The sequence below is a fragment of the Myzus persicae genome, unplaced genomic scaffold (genome assembly GCF_001856785.1).
Source record: "Myzus persicae strain clone G006 unplaced genomic scaffold, MPER_G0061.0, whole genome shotgun sequence".
In the NCBI taxonomy this organism is placed as follows: Eukaryota; Metazoa; Arthropoda; class Insecta; order Hemiptera; family Aphididae; genus Myzus; species Myzus persicae.
Window position 1 is genome coordinate 466,855 of NW_019100593.1, and position 19,619 is coordinate 486,473.

Consider the following 19,619-nt stretch of genomic DNA (forward strand, 5'->3'; position numbering starts at 1 on the left):
GTAATAATATTAGAAAACGCTCTATCAATAAAAAAAACTTAGGATCTCATATTCCGAGGCCAGAAAGATAGCGATATTAATTGTTGGTGTTTCGTTTTGTTACGCAGGTGCGACATCAATGACTTCAGACGATGAAGATGATGAAGAGAACGGTCCGATGCACGGTGAAAAGTTGCCTAGAAAGTTGTCAAATACGTGCAGGCAGTGTGCCATGGGATTTCTGAGTTTCTCCGAGCTTTCGGAACACAACAAGACTTGTGTCCTCCGCACCGGCTCCGCCAACAACGCAGCCACTTCCGACGATTTCGATCATCGGCACGATCATGACGACACGGACGATATCGAAGACGACGAAGAAGCGGACGACGACGAGCACGTTGTAGACGACTTGGACGACTTGGACGAGATGGACGACTATCACCGTCACGGACACCATTACAACGCTGCCGGTCTACAGGCAATGGCCGTAGACGATTTGAGGAGTGGCCGTCACAATAACAGCATCAACAACAACAACAATAATAACAACAACCATAACAACAATAAGGCGCACGAAGAGCAGAGGAGACAGCGACAGGATGCCGAGAACAACAACCGCCGTTATGGTGGCGGTCTTTCAGACTCCGCTGTCGGCGCAGAAGACATTGTGGCGGGCGGCGGGATGATAGCAGCCGACGATGCGTCCCCGCTGGTGCCAGCCGTTTTCCCGTACGCTGCGGCTTACCAGGCGGCCGTGCAGGCAGTTGCCGCGGCGGCTGACGTGCCAGCGCTCCAACAGCAGCAGCAACAACAGGCTGCAGCCGGCCACGTGACGCTCGAAGCCCTTCAACACACTAAAGTGGCCGTTGCGCAGTTCGCGGCCACCGCAATGGCAAATAACGGTGCCGTTGTAAACCCAAACGTGCTCCAAGATTTAGCCCTTGTCAATTCGTCGCTATACACGTTGCAACATCAGCAGATGATGCAGCTGAGCCTCATTCAACAGCTCCGCCAACAGTTGCAGATAAGCCGTGGTGGTACCGGAAGTATCGACGACACCTTGTCTGTGTCACCGCCACTGATCATTGAAAGCAATGACGACAGTGTCTCGCTCATGCAGGCTCTAAAAGACCCAACGCCCGCCCACAATTTATCCATGTCAATATTGGCTTTAACGCGGAACAACGCCAAAATGTTCCAACATATTGCACATCACCAACACCAGGCCGGACGATCTCCTCCGCTGCCTCCACCTCCACCACAGCAGTTGCTGCCGGCAGTCACACCGCTTTCAATCCCATTGCCGGTATCGATGTCCATGTCCACGAACCAATCTACTGGTGACTGTACGACGCAAACACCACTTCTGCAGCTCAGCCGATCTCCGTCGCCGTCTACCTCACGCTCGCCGACGCCCCCTCCAGCATCCATCATGGCCATAATGCTACCCGAACTGCAACGCCCTGCTCCGTCGCCACTGCAAGCTTTGCAAGCGTCCGTATTACCGGTGCAAACCCCACCTCCACAACAGCAACTGCCTCTCCAACCGAACACCATCCAGCCCATGGCGTTGGTATCGGCTGAGAATGCACCACAGCCACTACCTACGGCCCCGCTTCAGTCGCAGTCTCAGCCGTCTACCTCGTCATCGACTTCGTTTTCGCTGACGCCATACACTTCTTCACCAATCGTCACGCATCATCATTCCATCCCGTCGTGTTCCGTTTCGTCCGCGTTCGCATCGTCTATCATCACTAACTTGGACCCGCCTCCGTCGCCCAGCGAACCCAACTCACTGGAAATGCTACAGCGCCGTGCCCAAGAAGTGTTGGACAAGGCCAGCCAAGGCATGTTGGCCAACAATCTCGCGGATGAGCTTTCGTTCCGGAAATGCTCGGGCAGTGGTGGCAAAGGCAGCTCTCTATCGCCATACGACGGTAAATCCGCCGGTGGCAGTGGCGGGAGCCGAGGTGACAACTTTTACAAGCACAGATGCCGTTATTGTGGTAAGGTGTTCGGTAGCGACTCGGCCCTTCAGATACACATCAGATCGCACACGGGCGAACGTCCGTTCAAGTGCAACGTTTGCGGCAGTCGGTTTACCACCAAGGGCAACCTCAAAGTCCATTTCCAGAGACACACGTCGAAATTTCCCAACGTCAAAATGAACCCGTTGCCGGTTCCCGAACACTTGGACAGAGACTTTCCGGCGCTGATGCCACCGCACTTGAACCAGAGTCCACACCATCAGAACGGATGTAGCTCGCAAATGCCACCCAACTCCACTGGTGCCGTCGCTCCAAGGTCTCCGTTATCTCATCAGTTTTCCGCGGTATCGTCCGCCTCATCTTTCCCGACGGCTCTGACCAATCTATTCCGAACCAGTGGCAGCCACCATGGTCAACATCAACAGCATCAGTCGTCATCAACAGACATAGCACTCCCGTCGAACATTCAAATGCCGTTGCAGCAGCAACAGCAGCCCGCCGAACAGTTATTAATGACAAACCATCATCAACAACTTCATCACCAACAGCAACAACAACAGCAACACAATATCCACCAGCACCATCACAAGCATCAACAGCAACATCACCTGGCAAATAATCACTCATCATCACTACAACTATTTCAGTTCAAACGTGAACAAGAGCAACCCGAGAACTTGAGCAAACCTGCCAACGCTGGCTGCTCCTCCCGTGAATCGTCTATTCCATCTCCTGCGCCTCTCTCCGATTCCAGTATGACACGCAACAACAAAGATGATCCTACATCCTCCGAGTACATTGACGATATGGCTGTGGACATCGACTCAGCTGACGTCGATGAACGTCAACACGACATTGATGCCAACACTGACGACTTTAGTGTCGATACTAAGTACAGTGGTGAAGAGGAACGGACCAACAGTCCTCCTATGAATGACGGATTACAAGACCAACCTGAAAACCTTTCAAACAAAAGTAAATAGTTCATAATATAATAATTAATAGTTACATGTAGTTAGAACTTTGCGCTAAACTTGCACTTGCACATAACGTTGTATTTTGTCAGAATTTATTAACAATTCCATTGACCTTGTAAAAATATGTACATAACTAACGTAACACTACGGGCGTAACTATTACTAACTATGTATTGTGATTTATGAACACCGTTTTGTTACTACGATAATATGATAATCTTATAATAATCTTACTGTGAGTAACCAGTAACAATTTTATTACTTAGACTGTTATTTTGACTATTTTTTTACTCTATAATTTACTGTAGTTTGAATAAAATTACACAGCTACTGCACAGAACTCATATTTATTTGGAAAAACAAGTCGTTTTTAAAAATAATTTTACCAACAATTATTGTTAATATGAGATCTCTGATAATGCTGAAGATACATTGGTGCACTGGAAAATGTTTGGAAGCCTATACGATTTTCATCCAATGTCCCTAATCGGCCAAGTCTAGCCAAATAACTGCAACCCTAAACACAAAACACTAATTAGTTTGAGTACAACCTTTGAAACTGGCTGTGTTTATTATCATGCGAATCTACTGATCACCAACAATTAAATAGGAGTCCTATTAATATCGTAACCTTTTGATTTCAGGTGGCAGAGTAATGATGGCCAGCCCGCCACTAATCACTTCGGATGAGTCCTTCTCTCCCAGGCCTACATCATCGTCTTCGCGGCACCACGGTTCTCGGGCCGGATCGCCCGCATCGATGTCGTTTAACAACAGTAGATACTCGCCTCCTTGCGCCCTGGACCTGACGCCCAAACAACCGGCATTGGCCCCCTCCGCCAATCACATCATTAATGCGTATCTGCCACCTGCATTCGCGGGTCTCATGGCAGGAGCAGCCCCTCCCGCACCCGTAATTCAGAACCACGGACCGTCATTCGGACAATCCCGTAAGTGCCACAAATCGTTTATTTGTAGAACAATTTAAAAATTTTAAAGAGAAAAAAACCCAAGACATCCGTTTCATCTGCATCGCTATTATTGTTTTGGCGTTGGCTTATATTTTAAAACACCGCCTCGCACATCACGTGCCATTGTATGTTGCCGTTGCACGCAGTTATGAATAGACACTCTCGATCGTACACATTTTTTCTAAATTCAATTTAATTCGTGTAAAATAACTATTCTTTTCGTCCCGGAGAATAAATTGCACGCACTTTTTGGCATCGTGTCAAGCACGCTCGGATGAAAAACGCGTCGCATACATCACGCCTGAATTCCTTATGTTATATTATCATCGCATTATTGTCTGGTAAAATGCATTGACATTTAAAACGTTGAAATGTTCATCGCGTCATTAAGTTTTATATTTAGATGCATTCTGTCACTTTGTTGACTAAATCAATAGAATCTCGAGCATTTTTTTTCACCGACTATCGCCCGAGACAAGCTTTCAGAACCATGTGCACATAATAATAATAATGATGATCATAATAATAATAATATTTTTTAAACGTTGATCTGGATATGATTTACTACCAAATTTCGTAATATTTACAATATTAGCCTCGATAATAACGTCATCACTCATCAATCAAAATAATAAGGTACCTTTTAGTTAACATCGTTCTATTATAATAATGCCACGCGTATAATTATAATAATAAATATTTGTCTTCCCTCCTTGGCAAATGGTGTATGGTCGCGGCACGTGTACGGAAGTGGGGCACAAAATTGTTATTATTATCATCATAATCATGACACATTTATAATATAAAATTTAGTAGTTTAAAAAAAATACGATTATACTATTACACCTAACCTAATATGTTATTAAACGGTATAATTAGTATCATAACAGATGTGTTAAGATTTGGTGTAAACAGTAGGTACGCGTAGTATTAAAAGTAGTAGTAGTAGTAGTATTCGACGTGTATAAATAGAAATATTACCACTAACAATAATAAACTGTAAATTATTCATGAAAACGAGTTAAAGTTTTTATTGTACACGGTGACGAGATGAGATGCCTATTATACTCTTCTCTCCCGTGGGCCGATACATCTCAATTTTTTTATTTTTGTAAACGCAAATGGTAGGTATTCCGAGATTTCGTTGGAAAACCATTTTTTTTTCTTGTATCTAATTGTATTTTTTTTTCTACTCGATTAATATCCATTTCACGGTACACTCGATACACACTCCGCATAATATTTTATCGATGATAATAACATGATGGAAATTATTCTCAATGCACCCAACTGATAAATCGTAATATCATTCCTTTGTTTCGTTTGTTCGTTCTTCCATAGGACGTTGTATTTTATCGTTTTTGTGGAGAATCGAAGTAATTATAAACGCCGTTGCCATTATTTATCGTGCTATTATCGTATATAAGCACCGACCACATGTGCGTCACATGTCTTTTTTTAAAACGCTGTAATATAATGTTACTATTATTTTCATTATGCCTTTACACGCCGAATGATGTATTATCGGTATTTACATATACATATTTTTTTGTTTTTAATTAAAAACATAAATTATAATTATTTTGCTTGCCGACATGAGGGAGAATTTTGTTCGTCCGCTATTATTTAGAAATCGTCGCTGTCGGTTATAAATTAACGTGGATTTGCATGTTTGGAACTCTATATAGCCATTAATAAACGGTAAAATTTGGTGTCAATAAAAAACAAACATTGTAGCAAACTTAATTTTATAACATCTTTCGATTTGATGAGATTATTGTCTACATAATATTAAAATTTGCTTCGACAGAACTCCATGTGGTTCGATAATATTATTATTTTCATACTCATGTAGCGTTGTTGAATACATCTGTTGGTTAGATGTACATTTTTAACACACCGCAAATGGTTTTATGTTAGTATTATATTATTATTGTTTTAATAAATATTGGCCGTGCAAATAGAGATCTCAAAACAAATAAACATACATTACGCCACTAAACTTTTTAATACTCTGAAGTTTAGTTTTGTGATTAAGTACCGATAATTCGGTCATTTGTTGTGCTTCACGATCAAAATATGACGCAGAAACGGCCTTTGATATCAATAGTTATTTATGAAATATGTACCTATAGTTATCAAATTCCGAAATCTGCGACTGAGTTAGGCAATACTGCTTTGCCCGAGAATCTATAAATATGAATTATGATAAAATATATTTTTTCTTTCAAGTCGAAGATTGTTGAACAATAATTTACTATTATTCGGTGGGAAATAAGTACCTTACTAATAACATAATGTCGCCGACTTTTAAACCGAATTAATGAATACCATACATTATTGTAATTTATCGCTTATTTAATTATAATATATGTCAATAATATAAAACTGGTCTCTTTTTTCGAATTTTTTTTTCATTCTTACGCACTTAACATGATAATAAATTAATAAATAATAAACAATTTAATTAAAATACGAAGATGGTATTCTGCGAATATATTTATATGTACAATACGTGTATAGGTATACCCACTCTGTATAATGTAATATATAACGACCAAAAATGTGATTCACTGGTTTTATTTCAAATAATTATTTTATTCGCTTAAACATTTTGTTTCAATCTTTTATAATATAATATATTAAGTATATTAATTGTTTCAACTGAATGTTACTAAAATAAAATGTATCTGCGATAAGGCATCATAAGCAGTGTAGGTTTAATAGCTACCTATGTATATTATAATAATATATGCATTCGGTTTGCTCACCTTGACGTTTAAAAGCTAGTGTGATATTATATTTTCAAACGGATATCAATATGATAAATCATACTAATTAGCACTCGAAAACCATTCTGCTGTGGCGCAAACTTGGTTTAGCCAAAACGGACAAGATATCGTCGAGAACGGGTTTTTCTGTTTTTCTATACACGTCCTGCCGTTTATTCGCAGTCAGCCGAATGCAGTCGGTATTTTACTGAGAGATTTCCCGAAAATGACGTTTGTAAAGTAGTACCATCTGTGTTCAATTTGGTTGATTTAGTGGAATACGTGAAAAATTTGAAACTTTTATTGCCCCAAAAAGTGTTAACCGAAAGAAAAATAGAGTACACTTCATTGTAAAACCGCCCCCTCGCTCTGTATACGAGATCTAAAATGGTATATAAAATATAAATAAACGAATGTCGTGACTTGTGAGACGCGGGTTATTTTTATACTGAAAACGAGATGAAACGAATATTTGAAACATTTGCTTGCACATAAAACAGTATAATATATTTTAGAAAAATCACATTTCAGAAAAAAAAAATCTAAAACATTATAACTCAAGGGAGAATGTTGTTGGTATTATTATATAAACATGTACGGTTTTCGTTCCACCAAAATATGCAAACTCGCGATATTCATCTGGCACGAAAGTAATGATAATAATAATAATAATTATTATTATTATTAATATTTTGATTTGTGTCCTCCTCCCTTCCGTGACATGCTGCAGGGTGCTTATCCGGCGCACGTCTTCGTTGTCGGCGGAGGGCTTGTTGGTCCGGGTGCTCAGATTTTATTATTATTTTTAATATTTGTGTGACGGGGTTGTTACCTACTATCCCATGTGCGCAACAAAAATTATGCAAAATAATTATTTCCGATGTGTATGTTTTAGCTGCTCGAGGAAACACCACGTGCAACATCTGTTTCAAAACGTTCGCGTGCCACTCTGCTCTCGAGATCCACTACAGGAGTCATACCAAAGAGCGGCCTTTCAAATGTTCCGTGTGCGACCGAGGATTTTCGACAAAGGTACGATCGACACTGAATCATATTATTAATCGATAATATAACTCATAACACTCGTAAATGTTGAAATCCCAACTCAAACCCAAAGATCAGGACCAGATTCGAGCATTTTGTAGATTATAGGCGGTACTATATATAAGCACTCTGACTGGGGCCCAAAATGTTGAGACATTTTCATAAAAATAAACACTTTGACAGTAAAATGTGAAAAATACGAAATTACCCATATTTTAAACAGCATAATTTATGCTTTTAAGTCGTATAGGCTCTGTGTTTACTCTTGGTGCCTAATGGCCAATCGGGCCCTGCATGTTTGAATGGGTACATGGCTATAATAATAAGATACACTTCAAGTTATAATAATATGTAATAATTATTAATAAATAATTATGTAGGTATATCTGATATAAATATGAAGTATACGCAATTATGGTGCGCTTAAAAAAATGTACATGCCTCGTTGTGCCCTGGTTCCCCATCCCACCTAAAACCTTTCCCCTATTCTGTCGAAATCAACAGTTCTTAGCAGAATTGAACGAAAAAATATTCTCGAGCGATCGGTGCTAAATTGTATTGTGTTCTTTGAAAAATCAATCAAAGCCTTAGGAGATGAGGTTGTTCACTGCTTGGAAAGTATTGTTCGCGTGCATACAATACTCGTAAAAAGATCGTTTTCCTGTTCGTGTTTAATACTATATTATATTCCAATGAGGACTGGAACCGTTTAATTTTTTCATTCCGACAAAAGAACATTTTTCGTCATTCGACAGTTATTTGCATCTTCTCATTCAAAAAAAACGTACGATCTACCTCTTTTTCATACTGACAACAAAAATGACAGTACAATTTATTGTTAGAATGAACAACGGATACGCATTTTATTGTTTATAATATGAGATACAAGTATATACAATACAATTATTACGTACTTGGTTATATTATTTCAAAATTAAAATCAGTAGCTACCCATTTTTTGATGTCCTATTATTAAAATATATTGACGTATTGTTCTCTGACTCGTCGCATAAGAATAATTGTTTAAAATACCATATTGATACTTGGCATTATAAGTAAAAGAAAATTCGATTCCCTTCAACTATTAATAAGTTATATGCTACCTTTTTTTCGGCTAAGTGTTCAATAAAATAATTTGGTGAAAAAAATACGAAACATTAAAAAAAAGTTCCATCCAGTTAGAAACATTATTTCAGTTCCGTTATATTTTGTTAAAAGGTTAGGTTTCGTTTCTGAAATATTACTATTGAGGTACAAATATCACATATAGTATTGTTTATTGAATACGTAATACCTAATAAAAAATAAATAAAGCGTATACTACCAACACTTGGGTGTATCGAGATGCCGACCAACAATCGTAATATCATACAACAAATATTATTATTATTTATTAGGTATCGTCTTTTTCACGATGGGTAACAGCTACAAATAAATGTTCAATATCAACAAACACAACAAATTTTTTATTTCCCATGGTTGCTATGGTTGATTCAACAAAATCAACCGTTCTGGCACCACGACGATGGATAATAATAATAATAATATTAATATAATATTACGTTTATTGGTTGGATCTCGATACACCCAAGTGGTGCTAGTATACCTATACGCTTCGCTGCTGTGACAGGTTACATCGTCGTGGATTCGAGAGAGCCGCTCTCGCACTATTTTCTTATTTTCCCCGCTGTTGTTTGGCTAGAGGTTGAATAATGGATTAATTCCGCGATCCATCTTAACAAATAGTGGGAAAAAACCTGTTGCTTTTTACGGGCAAAGGAACGATATTGATCTAAATACAAATATAATAAAAACGAACAGAAAATAAAAAAAATAACAAATTCTACACTTTTACTTTTACCTACCTACCCATAGTTATGTATAATGGAATATAAATACACGCGTTCCAACGTCAACAGTATTGTGTGCGCTAAATAATTTTTTCAACTAGGACGTTCATATTTTATACATATTATAATGCGACTTTTATTTTGACATGTATGTTTGTTGTTGTCCATCCGAAAACGAGTAGAATAATTAGGTAACGATTTTGTTTTTTATCTCACTGTTGCGACTTTGAGAGTTTGATTCTTCCTGTGTATTGTTGAACATAACGAAATATATAATTTTTTACATTCGGTTGCATACGTACTATATAACATAGTATTATATGTATAGCTGATTTAATAAATTATTGTAAGACAGCCTCAATAACACAATCCATCCAACTCGGATCAGACATTATTACCATCATAATTATATAATATCTATGACTAATTTACAATTTAAAAAAATATAAATATTTGTTACACATTATTTTTCTATAATAATACGTGCAACTGCATATTACCGCTTTGAGGAATAGTCGCCAGATGTGATCCTTTATGGACATTTCAACATTATTTAAATTTCTCTTGGCGGTTTTCATCGCGATTTTTTTTTTTGTAATGCATTTCTATTTATATTGTATTTTTCGAATTGTTCTCTAACGCTCACAAATAATTTAACCGTACAATACAAAACCTTATTATTACTTGTTTAAAAATAAATACATCGACAAACCGGAAAAAAAGACTTGCTACTCGTATTTGAAAACGAATAATATTCTCTTTCAATATTCAAATACCAAATGTATGTAAATAAAAAATCAGCAAAAACAATAGTCCACTGCTACCTGTTATCTAATCGGTACAAACGATTTCATTTATTTGACGGCATCGCACATAAATTTAAACGAAACGCGAATCATCATATTTCATTGTTTCAAACTTATTTTTAATATCTTTTACTTTACTCCCACATTACATAATTCCCTTGTATAATTGTATTTTATTTCCAAACTAATTATGCAATCGTTACTAATAAATTAATAATATGCTAGTTTGTTTTATTTTACATAAGTAATTGTAATATGTGGAAACCATACAATTGAAAAAAAAAATTACAGTTTTAAATCGAGTTTCGTAAAATTAGGTAATTAGTTTTGGCAACTGCAAGGTGAATTATTGTGAAATTAGTTCTAAGACATATTATAATATATGGCTATAATTGTAACTTTTGTTCGTAAATCTTAGTACGCTTCATTTCAGTGAAGTTTTAGTAGAAGCTCACATGCGATTACAATATTATTTAATCTAATATTAAAAATAAAATTATGTCGTCATAAAAATTAATTGAATGAAATCATAAAAATCATACAGTTTTAAATAATTTCAAATTCGATACTTAACTTATTACGAGTACCTTATACCTACGTATAAAATTTTATATACCTACTAATAACTCAAAATAGTATTATTCCTCAACCCATAATCGTAAGCTTTCGTTAATTTAATTACCATCAAATATTCATAGATAATATTATCGAGTCATGATATTTTAAAATAATTAAAATTCTGTAAAAAAATAAAACATTACACCTACCTATCTATGAATTAGAATACATTTTTTAAAATTTTGTTTTTCTCCCTTGCGCGTTATTAATGATATGTAATTACAATTAGGCTATTTACTGAGTAGGATCTATTCTTGCATGTACATATTATTGTATTATACATATACATTATATGGTGACGTATTTAAGGGGTGATCGGCATTGTCGTAAGAGTTGCAATTTTTTTAAACCTGTGGCATTTTTTGTGCACAAATTATTCTATTATCACCTCATTACTTATTTATTTATTGTTTTGGCTGTCTCACATAATATATAAAAATCTGAGTTTTTAAATTTAAAATCGCGAGGTACAAGTTTTATATAAATGCGCCTATATTAATATTTAACGTATATTATCTACATTATCACTATACTAAATAATGCTACTAGTTTTTTGAAAACAACCCGTAAATACCTATTGTTATCTTTTGAACATTTATGTAAATATTAAATTTATTATATTAACATTTTTTTTTTAAAGAAGGCAATAAAAATATTTTTTAACAGTGTACCTTAATAATATTGTCGCCTGTATATATGACCTGTGTAGCTTAAGTACTACGACCCTACGTAACATAAATCGAACTGTTCGTTTCGTACACTAAGATATCGGTGCGTTTCTACATAGAACGGTCGTCGAATCCATAACATATTGTTATGCTCCGATCGAAACGGTTTTTAATAGCGAACCGAAGTCGCCGAAATCATCGTCTGTCTAAGGCACCGAATCGAAAACGTTTCCACACAAATCCGTCACATACATCCGTCATTTTTCAAATCACACATTATACGTCTTGTATAGCATATTGTTATTATCTGTTTCACGATTCACCGCGTTTTTTGTTTTTTTTCATTCGCAGAAACGTACAGTAAAATTCAACGGCAGTGACGTGGATTAATTTCCACAGTCATTTATGTTTCGTAGTGCAATTTGTTTTGTTTTGTTTTTTTTTTTGTCTTTCTATTCTATACGGTTTCTCGTGTAAAATAATGTAGTTCTTTTTTATTACTAATTTTCTCTTTGTTTTTTTCCTCACTCGGATACCTATATTTTTTTAATATGTTTCGCTGGGATGCTCATTTAGTAGTAACGTACTCTACGAACTGCAGAGGTGTACCACTTCCATTTCACTGCACTGTGAGTGTATATGTGTGTGTGTGTGTGTGTGTGTGTGCATGTGTACCTGAATATTATTATTATGTTTGTATTCGAAATTATTTCCACTTGATATTGCCGACGGCGAAGTGACGGTTTTTAGTCAACTTATTATACATCATCATCATCATACACGGAAATGGAATTTTTTTTTAAATTGAAAACAATAAAATGTGTCACGGTTTGTATGCGTGATTGGATTTTTTGGCCGGATTCACGCTGTTTACCTTTGACCGTATTATTTTATATAAATATTTTCAAGTGTGTATGTTATTTATGATATTATACGTTTTCCATATTCATATCCCGCGACGACAATTATATTGTTACTATATATGATCGCATGCGCAGCAATGGGTGCAGAATTAATCTAGATCTCGACTTTCTCTCCCTGAATTACCAATTTTCTTCGTGTATAGTTGAAATTAACCAAATATGTTTATTAAAACTATTTTAATGCTTTTAACATGCATTTTAATGCTGGGCGTCATCAAAATATTTGTTCGTGGATTGTCTACAGTATATTATCTCACTCCCATCCCCTGCGAACATTATATATCACGGGAGAATTATTGCGGTAAGAATGCGTTGGGCTAATAATTGTATTATATATTATCTGCTCGAAAACCGAAACCGCATGACGTCTGCGGCGCCCCTCGAAGTGCTTACGTACAAATAGAGACGCATACTCGACCGAAATTGCGTTCAAAATATGTGTAGGTAATACACGTAGACGAGAGCGGTAAAACTATACGTTGAGATGGAGGTGTCGAGGAGTCTTAAAGTTTTCGGTAAACATTCCTGCATGCCTTCATAATCGTATACTTCTTCTTTAAAATTAACGCAAGCGAAACGGTAACTGTGAGAAATAATAAAATATACAGTCGTACACTGACCACGGAGTACAAACAATTCGGTGCTGTACATATTTTTAAGCGCAACATAAAAAAATTAATAATAGAATCAACTCGCCGCACGAACATACCACACAATCTACACGTCGGACAGCGTGTACTTTAGATGGCATACACCACGAAATGTCAGGCAAAAAACTATCACAACCAACGAAGTAGTTGTCGTTTTTCATACGCAATATGACATCACCTATCGACAAAAATTTGTCAATTTTTATTAATATTACTGTTTCAAACACTCTTCCTTGGACGTGAACTGTCGGTGGTTATTAGATAGGTAAATGCACGCATTAGGTTGAAACTCGTTAAACACGAGCTTTCATGGAGATTAGGGAGGTGTGCTTACGAGACGACTCTATTATTATTGCAAATATTCGGTCGGATTGGGTGCTAGTGTTCGTTATGAAAATACCTTCACTTTGTCGTGGGGTTTTATGCGTTAATGATACTCGAAGGTGTGGAAATTGATTTTCTCAAATCTGAAATACGTCCACCACACCGTATATAGAATGCCTCTCATCCCTAAGTGTATTATATCATTAAGTATGTCCGAAGGAACGTGTGGCCATATGGGACGATAGTAAGAGAGGAACGTGACCATGTTATATAATATTTTTTTTTCTTCGTTACTACTTAAACACTCGATTTGGTCATCGCTCTGGTCATGGTACACCACCCCTATGTTGTCCTCCAGCTCAGAACACTATCACCTCCTCCTACCCTTAATAGTGCTTTCATCACCACCCCCACATCCACCATCCCAACGATGACACGACGACTTAATCACGGTGTTATTGTTATAATTATCAATGTTATGACACCACAGACTTTCAGTATGTATTCTGCACGTGTTGCAGGGTAATATGAAACAGCACATGCTAACGCATAAGACTCGAGACATGTCGTCGACGGGCGCTGGCGGAGGCAGCTCGTCGAACAACATGTTCGACGGCAACAACTCGACTAGCTGTGGTCACGATGACACAGCCAGCAACGCGAGCTCTGAGAGCCGTGAAGCAGCCCAGCATCACCTGCATCACCAGCAGCACCATCAGCAACAGATACAACAGCAGATGGCACTTATAAATGCAGCCACACAAAACGTCGCAACAGTCGTGGCCGCAGTCACGGGAACAGCAACCGGCGGAGTAGGGTCTCGATCTCTACCACCGCCACCACCACCACCCCTGCCTCTACCACCACAACCATCGCAACAGGTCGTATTGCAACAGCCTCCAAATGGTATGATGCCTGCGGTGACCGGTACCGCTACCGCTACCGTAGTATCAGCAAACGCATCCACGTGCACCGGGTCTTCGTCAACCAGTACCGCTGTCCAGTCAGCGGCCGACTTGTCCCCACCACCGGCCCAACAACAACAGCAACAACAGGCTCCGTCGCAACCACTGTCGGCTAAATCCTCGATCCAACCGGTGGTCACGCTGTCCGTGCCCACCGTCGGCCAGCCGCAGCAATACAACGCTCCGGGCTCCGGTTCCAGAAAACCGCCTGCAACAACCGAGGGAGGTCTGTGTTCTTCTTCGTCGTCGTCGCCAAAACGCTCATTGGCTGATCCTGAAGCCGGATTGCCTTCGGCCAAAAGACAACAAAGTAAGCTAGTAGTAAATAATATTAGTAATAAACAATAATATCATCTCCAAAAGTTTAAAGGTTGTAGTTCTAGTACCCGTTGGGGTTAACAAATTTAATATGACATCCAGTTACTCGCCAGTAGTTAACACACAGGGGTGTTTTAAATTGAAATATTGTCAATGGGTGCTCATTATACTATTGATATTGCATCAATTATTGTATTATTTTATACTGGAAATAACACGTCAACATACACAGTTAAGCCAATTACAATAATACAAAACACTGACAAATGGTCAAAATGCAAATAATATAATTTATAGCAACTATCAATGTTTTAACGACTCGTGTATGTCGACCAATGTAAATATAGGTCTGAAGTCCGTCTTGATAGCGTCGTCGTTTTTGCTCTTTTGGTACAGATACATTTTTTACTCCATTTAAATCTAATGACACTCTATACCTATCTATGACCGATACCGGATACCTCCATTAATTCCTGTGTACAATGCAATTTACTAAAATTATTTTTTTGCCTGTGCGTTTGAAGGTTCGGCCAAACATTTGTGTAACGTGTGCAACAAGAACTTCTCATCATCATCTGCACTACAAATTCACATGAGGACCCACACGGGTGACAAGCCTTTTCGATGCACGGTGTGCATGAAGGCCTTCACAACCAAAGGCAACCTCAAAGTAAGTTTATCCTACGGTTGTTTACTTTAGAGTCTCAGTCTAGAGCCGTCCATAGGGCAGGGGAATCGGGGCCCCCGCTCCGGGCCCCGAGCTCTCACCACAGTTGGACAAGTCCTACTATTATAGGTACAATAAAAAGTCAAGTTGATGAGCGATAAAAATTTTTTTTTTAATCAAATTTTTAACGGATTAATGATCAAAGGCCTCGGAGCCGATACTTTTTTAGTACAAAAACGTGTCTTACAGGAAATACAATTTCGCCTTGTAACATTTCGAGAGTTGGATCAAAGCCCGATTTACAAAATTAAAATTATAGAAGTTAAATTATGCATTTGAATAATGTATAATATTTGTTATTTTTCAAACTTACTTTTCTAGCCCTATATAAGTAAAATTAAAATTCGAGCTTTGACCCGATCTAAAAAAGGTTCTCATCTTTCAAATAAAAATAAATTAATCAAAATTTGACCTATTAAGGGGGTGTGAAAGTTTTTTTTGTTAAGTCATTTTAGTTGATATAATACACCGTATAACCTAAAACTTATATAACTTATTCTAAATAGGTATCGGGTAGTAGATTAGTGAATAATTATAATAATTAAGGTAGCAACTAAAATATAAAATATAATATTCAAATTATTCAAAATCAATTTTAGATTCTTAGAGGAGCAATGAATGTACAATGATGAGTGTTTTTTTATTTTTGTGTCTGTCATCACGATTTTGGGGCAATACAATTGCTTCACTTTCTTCAACAGGAACTTTTCTGGTAGGAAAGTGAATCTAGTTGATGAATTCCGGAGGTCAAAATTTAAAATTCATAGTAGTTTTCAAAAGCGACAGGAAAAACGGGAATTATTTAGCAAAACTAGTTTTCAAAAAAATCGATTTTGATTTTTAATGTAACTTTTAAAAAATTACATATATACATGACATTTTCACTGAATGTTTGTGTTAGCATTTTCTGTACTCCATACAATTTTCAAAATATTTTGACTCATGTTCAACTATTTATAGGCATATGAAATTTTTGACTATCATTTGATTTTTTTCTATTAATTTCAATAAAAAAATTGTAGCTCGTTCGAAAAACTTGAAAATGTAATACAATTTTCTTCGTAAGACGTAAATTGTTGTTAATTGAAAAGTTATTATTAGTTGAGCGTAGTAAATTCACAATATTTTTTCGAGCGTTTGAATTACGAATTTTGACAAAATACGTAAAACATTTTATGAATAATATTAATTCAACTTACCGGCTACAGTATCAATAATAAGTAATAATAATATAAAATATCATTGACTGACATATCGTCTCCTCTCAGAATCGTTCTTCTTGTATAATTATATCATATATAATTGAATTCAATTAAAATGAATTGAATTAAAATTGAATTTAATATTTTCCATTACAGCGACCTTCTGGACAAATAATGTACTGCACAGCGACATCCACTTACCCTCTTTCTTAAAACAAAAAAATTTATAGAAAAAAATACTTTATTTGTCGACTTATTATATCAATATAATTATAATTACCTATATTAAGTTTAAATAAAATGTAAATTATGTGTTATGTAGTTTATTTACTCATTCATACTGTTGTATTTACAAGGTACTATATTTGAGCCCTTGCCCTATTGTAAATGGACACGTGACGATAATGGCATTTTAGGCCCCTCAGTTTTACTCTGCCCCGATCCTCACAAATCGTCAGGACGGCTCTCAGACGAGATATATTTAACGTATTAAGACAATATCAGTGTGTGTATGGTTATTAATGTCATTGTTCGTTTTGATGATGTACAGGTGCACATGGGAACGCATATGTGGACGAATGGAACTTCCAGGAGAGGGCGGAGAATGTCGTTAGAGCTTCCGCCGTTGCAGATCGCCAATACCGTCAAAGAAACAGATTTCCTCCAACGGAGACCAGAAATTTACTATCATCCGTTTCTGCAGCCAGGTCCGTTTTTAAATGGAATTCATCAACAAAAGGTGATTACACTTTTCTCTTTTTGGTATTTTTTTTTATTGTTAATCGTGTTTCAATATCACTAAATATTTTTAAGTTATTAAGAGGTTACTAAACTATATGGATATGAACCAAGAAGGACTTGTGTTGTTAAATATAATATTTTTGTCTCTGAATTATTGATTTCGTCATTTGCTATATATTTTGGTCATGGTACATATTTTTATTATAAATCACACGTGCGATTTTTACAGTTTATTGTCACATATTAATTTCCTATGCGCTTTTTTATCTAACAACAGTTAATTGTTTTCTGGTATTTCGGTATCATTCTGTCCATATTTTTGAAATTAAAACGCATCCATTATTCAGGTATCGTCTGTATTTCGTTCCGATCCGCAGAGTCAATAAATAATAACAAACACGATAATAATATATAGCAGCAACAATAGCAATATTGCCATACCATCGATCATAATATTAAGTTATTGATCGTGTTTTTTACCCTTCAGATCAACGAGATATCGGTTATCCAGAACGTTAACAGCAACGTCAACAATCGCATTCTGAGCGGGTTCGGCAACTTCGGCGGCGGCGTCACCTTCCCGGGTGACATGATGAAACAGGAGCCGAGCATCGCCACCGACAAGCAGAACCACGTCATGTCGTCGTCGTCGTCGCCACCGTCCCATCACATTAGGACACCGCCGCTTTGGGACCTGCACTACGACCGGCAGACCGCCGTCAACATCAAGTCCGCCGAAGACCATCAGCTCAACAACTGCGCACCCCAATCGCCGCAATCGTCGCCGATAGCGCACACAAATCATATCTCCCAGAACCGCACCGAAGGTCTAGCGACATAACATTTACTCGAGTATTTGCGTTTTAACCGATGATAAAACTCAAATCGCACTGTACATTATTATTATTATTGCCTACTATTATTAATATTATCATTATGACTATCATCATTATTTTTACTATTATTATTATTATTACTTTTATGTTATTATTATTTTACTAGTTAGTGTATCATATTATAAACTTTAATTTTCAATGACTTGACGTCAATACGTTATGATAATGTTATAAGACTCACTTGAGTGACACGTTTGAAATTGATCACAGGGCGGCTGTCTGTGGATCACATTGCCTTTGTAAAGTGCAACTCAATACAGAAATGAAACGAAAGTATTGAAAATAATATAATAATTTTGTCAGAAAGGGTTTTTTACATGTTAAAAACGCGCTTGAGCTAATGTTCACAAAATATTTTGTTTTTAACATTTAAATTATTTATTATTTTAGAATTGATTCAAAAAATTATTTTGTTAACACTATTTTAAAACATAAACATGAAAACAAAAAACTTTCTGACAGAATTAAAAAAAAATATATTTTTGTCTCATTTCTGTTGGAGTAATTTTTTTAAATTTCAACCGCTATAAAATAATTACATTTTATTGAAACATTTCCCTGACGTCCCTGTTTAGTGTTTAATATAAGAATATTTTATTCGACTTTAATCTAATTAAATTAAAATTAAATTATCATTGTATGCCGTTTAATATTTCATGTGGTATCCGTGACTTGGACCATTCTTATCATAATAATAGTACGGAAAAATCGACCGTGACATTGCAGGCCAATAATTAATTTTGATAAACATACGCCTTTCAAAATAGTGAATAAGCCGTTTTAACTATTTTAACAGTAACAATTTAATCATTATCGTTAGAAACAAAAACACTAAGTTTCATCTACTTATATTATAATATGTACCGATGTATTTATCTACCAGTATCCATTATTTTTTTGATTATGACGATCAAATCATTGAAATGTCTTTTTATTGTTTTATGTTAGTATCATTGTTTATTATTAGTATGTGTTAGGATCATTGTTTATTATTTGTATATCCTACGTATTGTTTAGGACTGTTAGTGATCATAGTTATCATTTCTGTGCTTTCCTTTTGGGCGAATCATTTGTCCCATTTTTTTTTTTTTTTTTGTAGTTAGTCTATAACTATTTATCCATGTTTATTTGAATAACAATTTATTGGTGATACCTTTTTTCACTACCAGTAATAACTCTGTTACACATAATAATGTATTAC

General features: G+C 36.4%; 1 protein-coding gene across 2 annotated transcripts in view; it reads left to right on the plus strand.

Annotated features, from left to right (window-relative positions):
• LOC111035605 (sal-like protein 3) overlaps positions 1-18,837 on the plus strand; it is an 81,480-nt gene extending 62,643 nt beyond the window's left edge. Inside the window, exons 2-8 of one of the 2 annotated variants that reach the window (XM_022317285.1) lie at positions 108-2,942; positions 3,589-3,894; positions 7,582-7,718; positions 14,091-14,844; positions 15,377-15,522; positions 17,332-17,520; positions 18,010-18,837. In XM_022317285.1, coding sequence (XP_022172977.1) covers positions 108-2,942; positions 3,589-3,894; positions 7,582-7,718; positions 14,091-14,844; positions 15,377-15,522; positions 17,332-17,520; positions 18,010-18,363 — 4,721 coding nt within the window. In that variant the 3' untranslated portion in view covers positions 18,364-18,837. The remainder of the gene's footprint in view (positions 1-107; positions 2,943-3,588; positions 3,895-7,581; positions 7,719-14,090; positions 14,845-15,376; positions 15,523-17,331; positions 17,521-18,009) is intronic. The other variant, XM_022317294.1, reaches the window with a different exon arrangement.
• Positions 18,838-19,619: the final 782 nt, after the last annotated feature.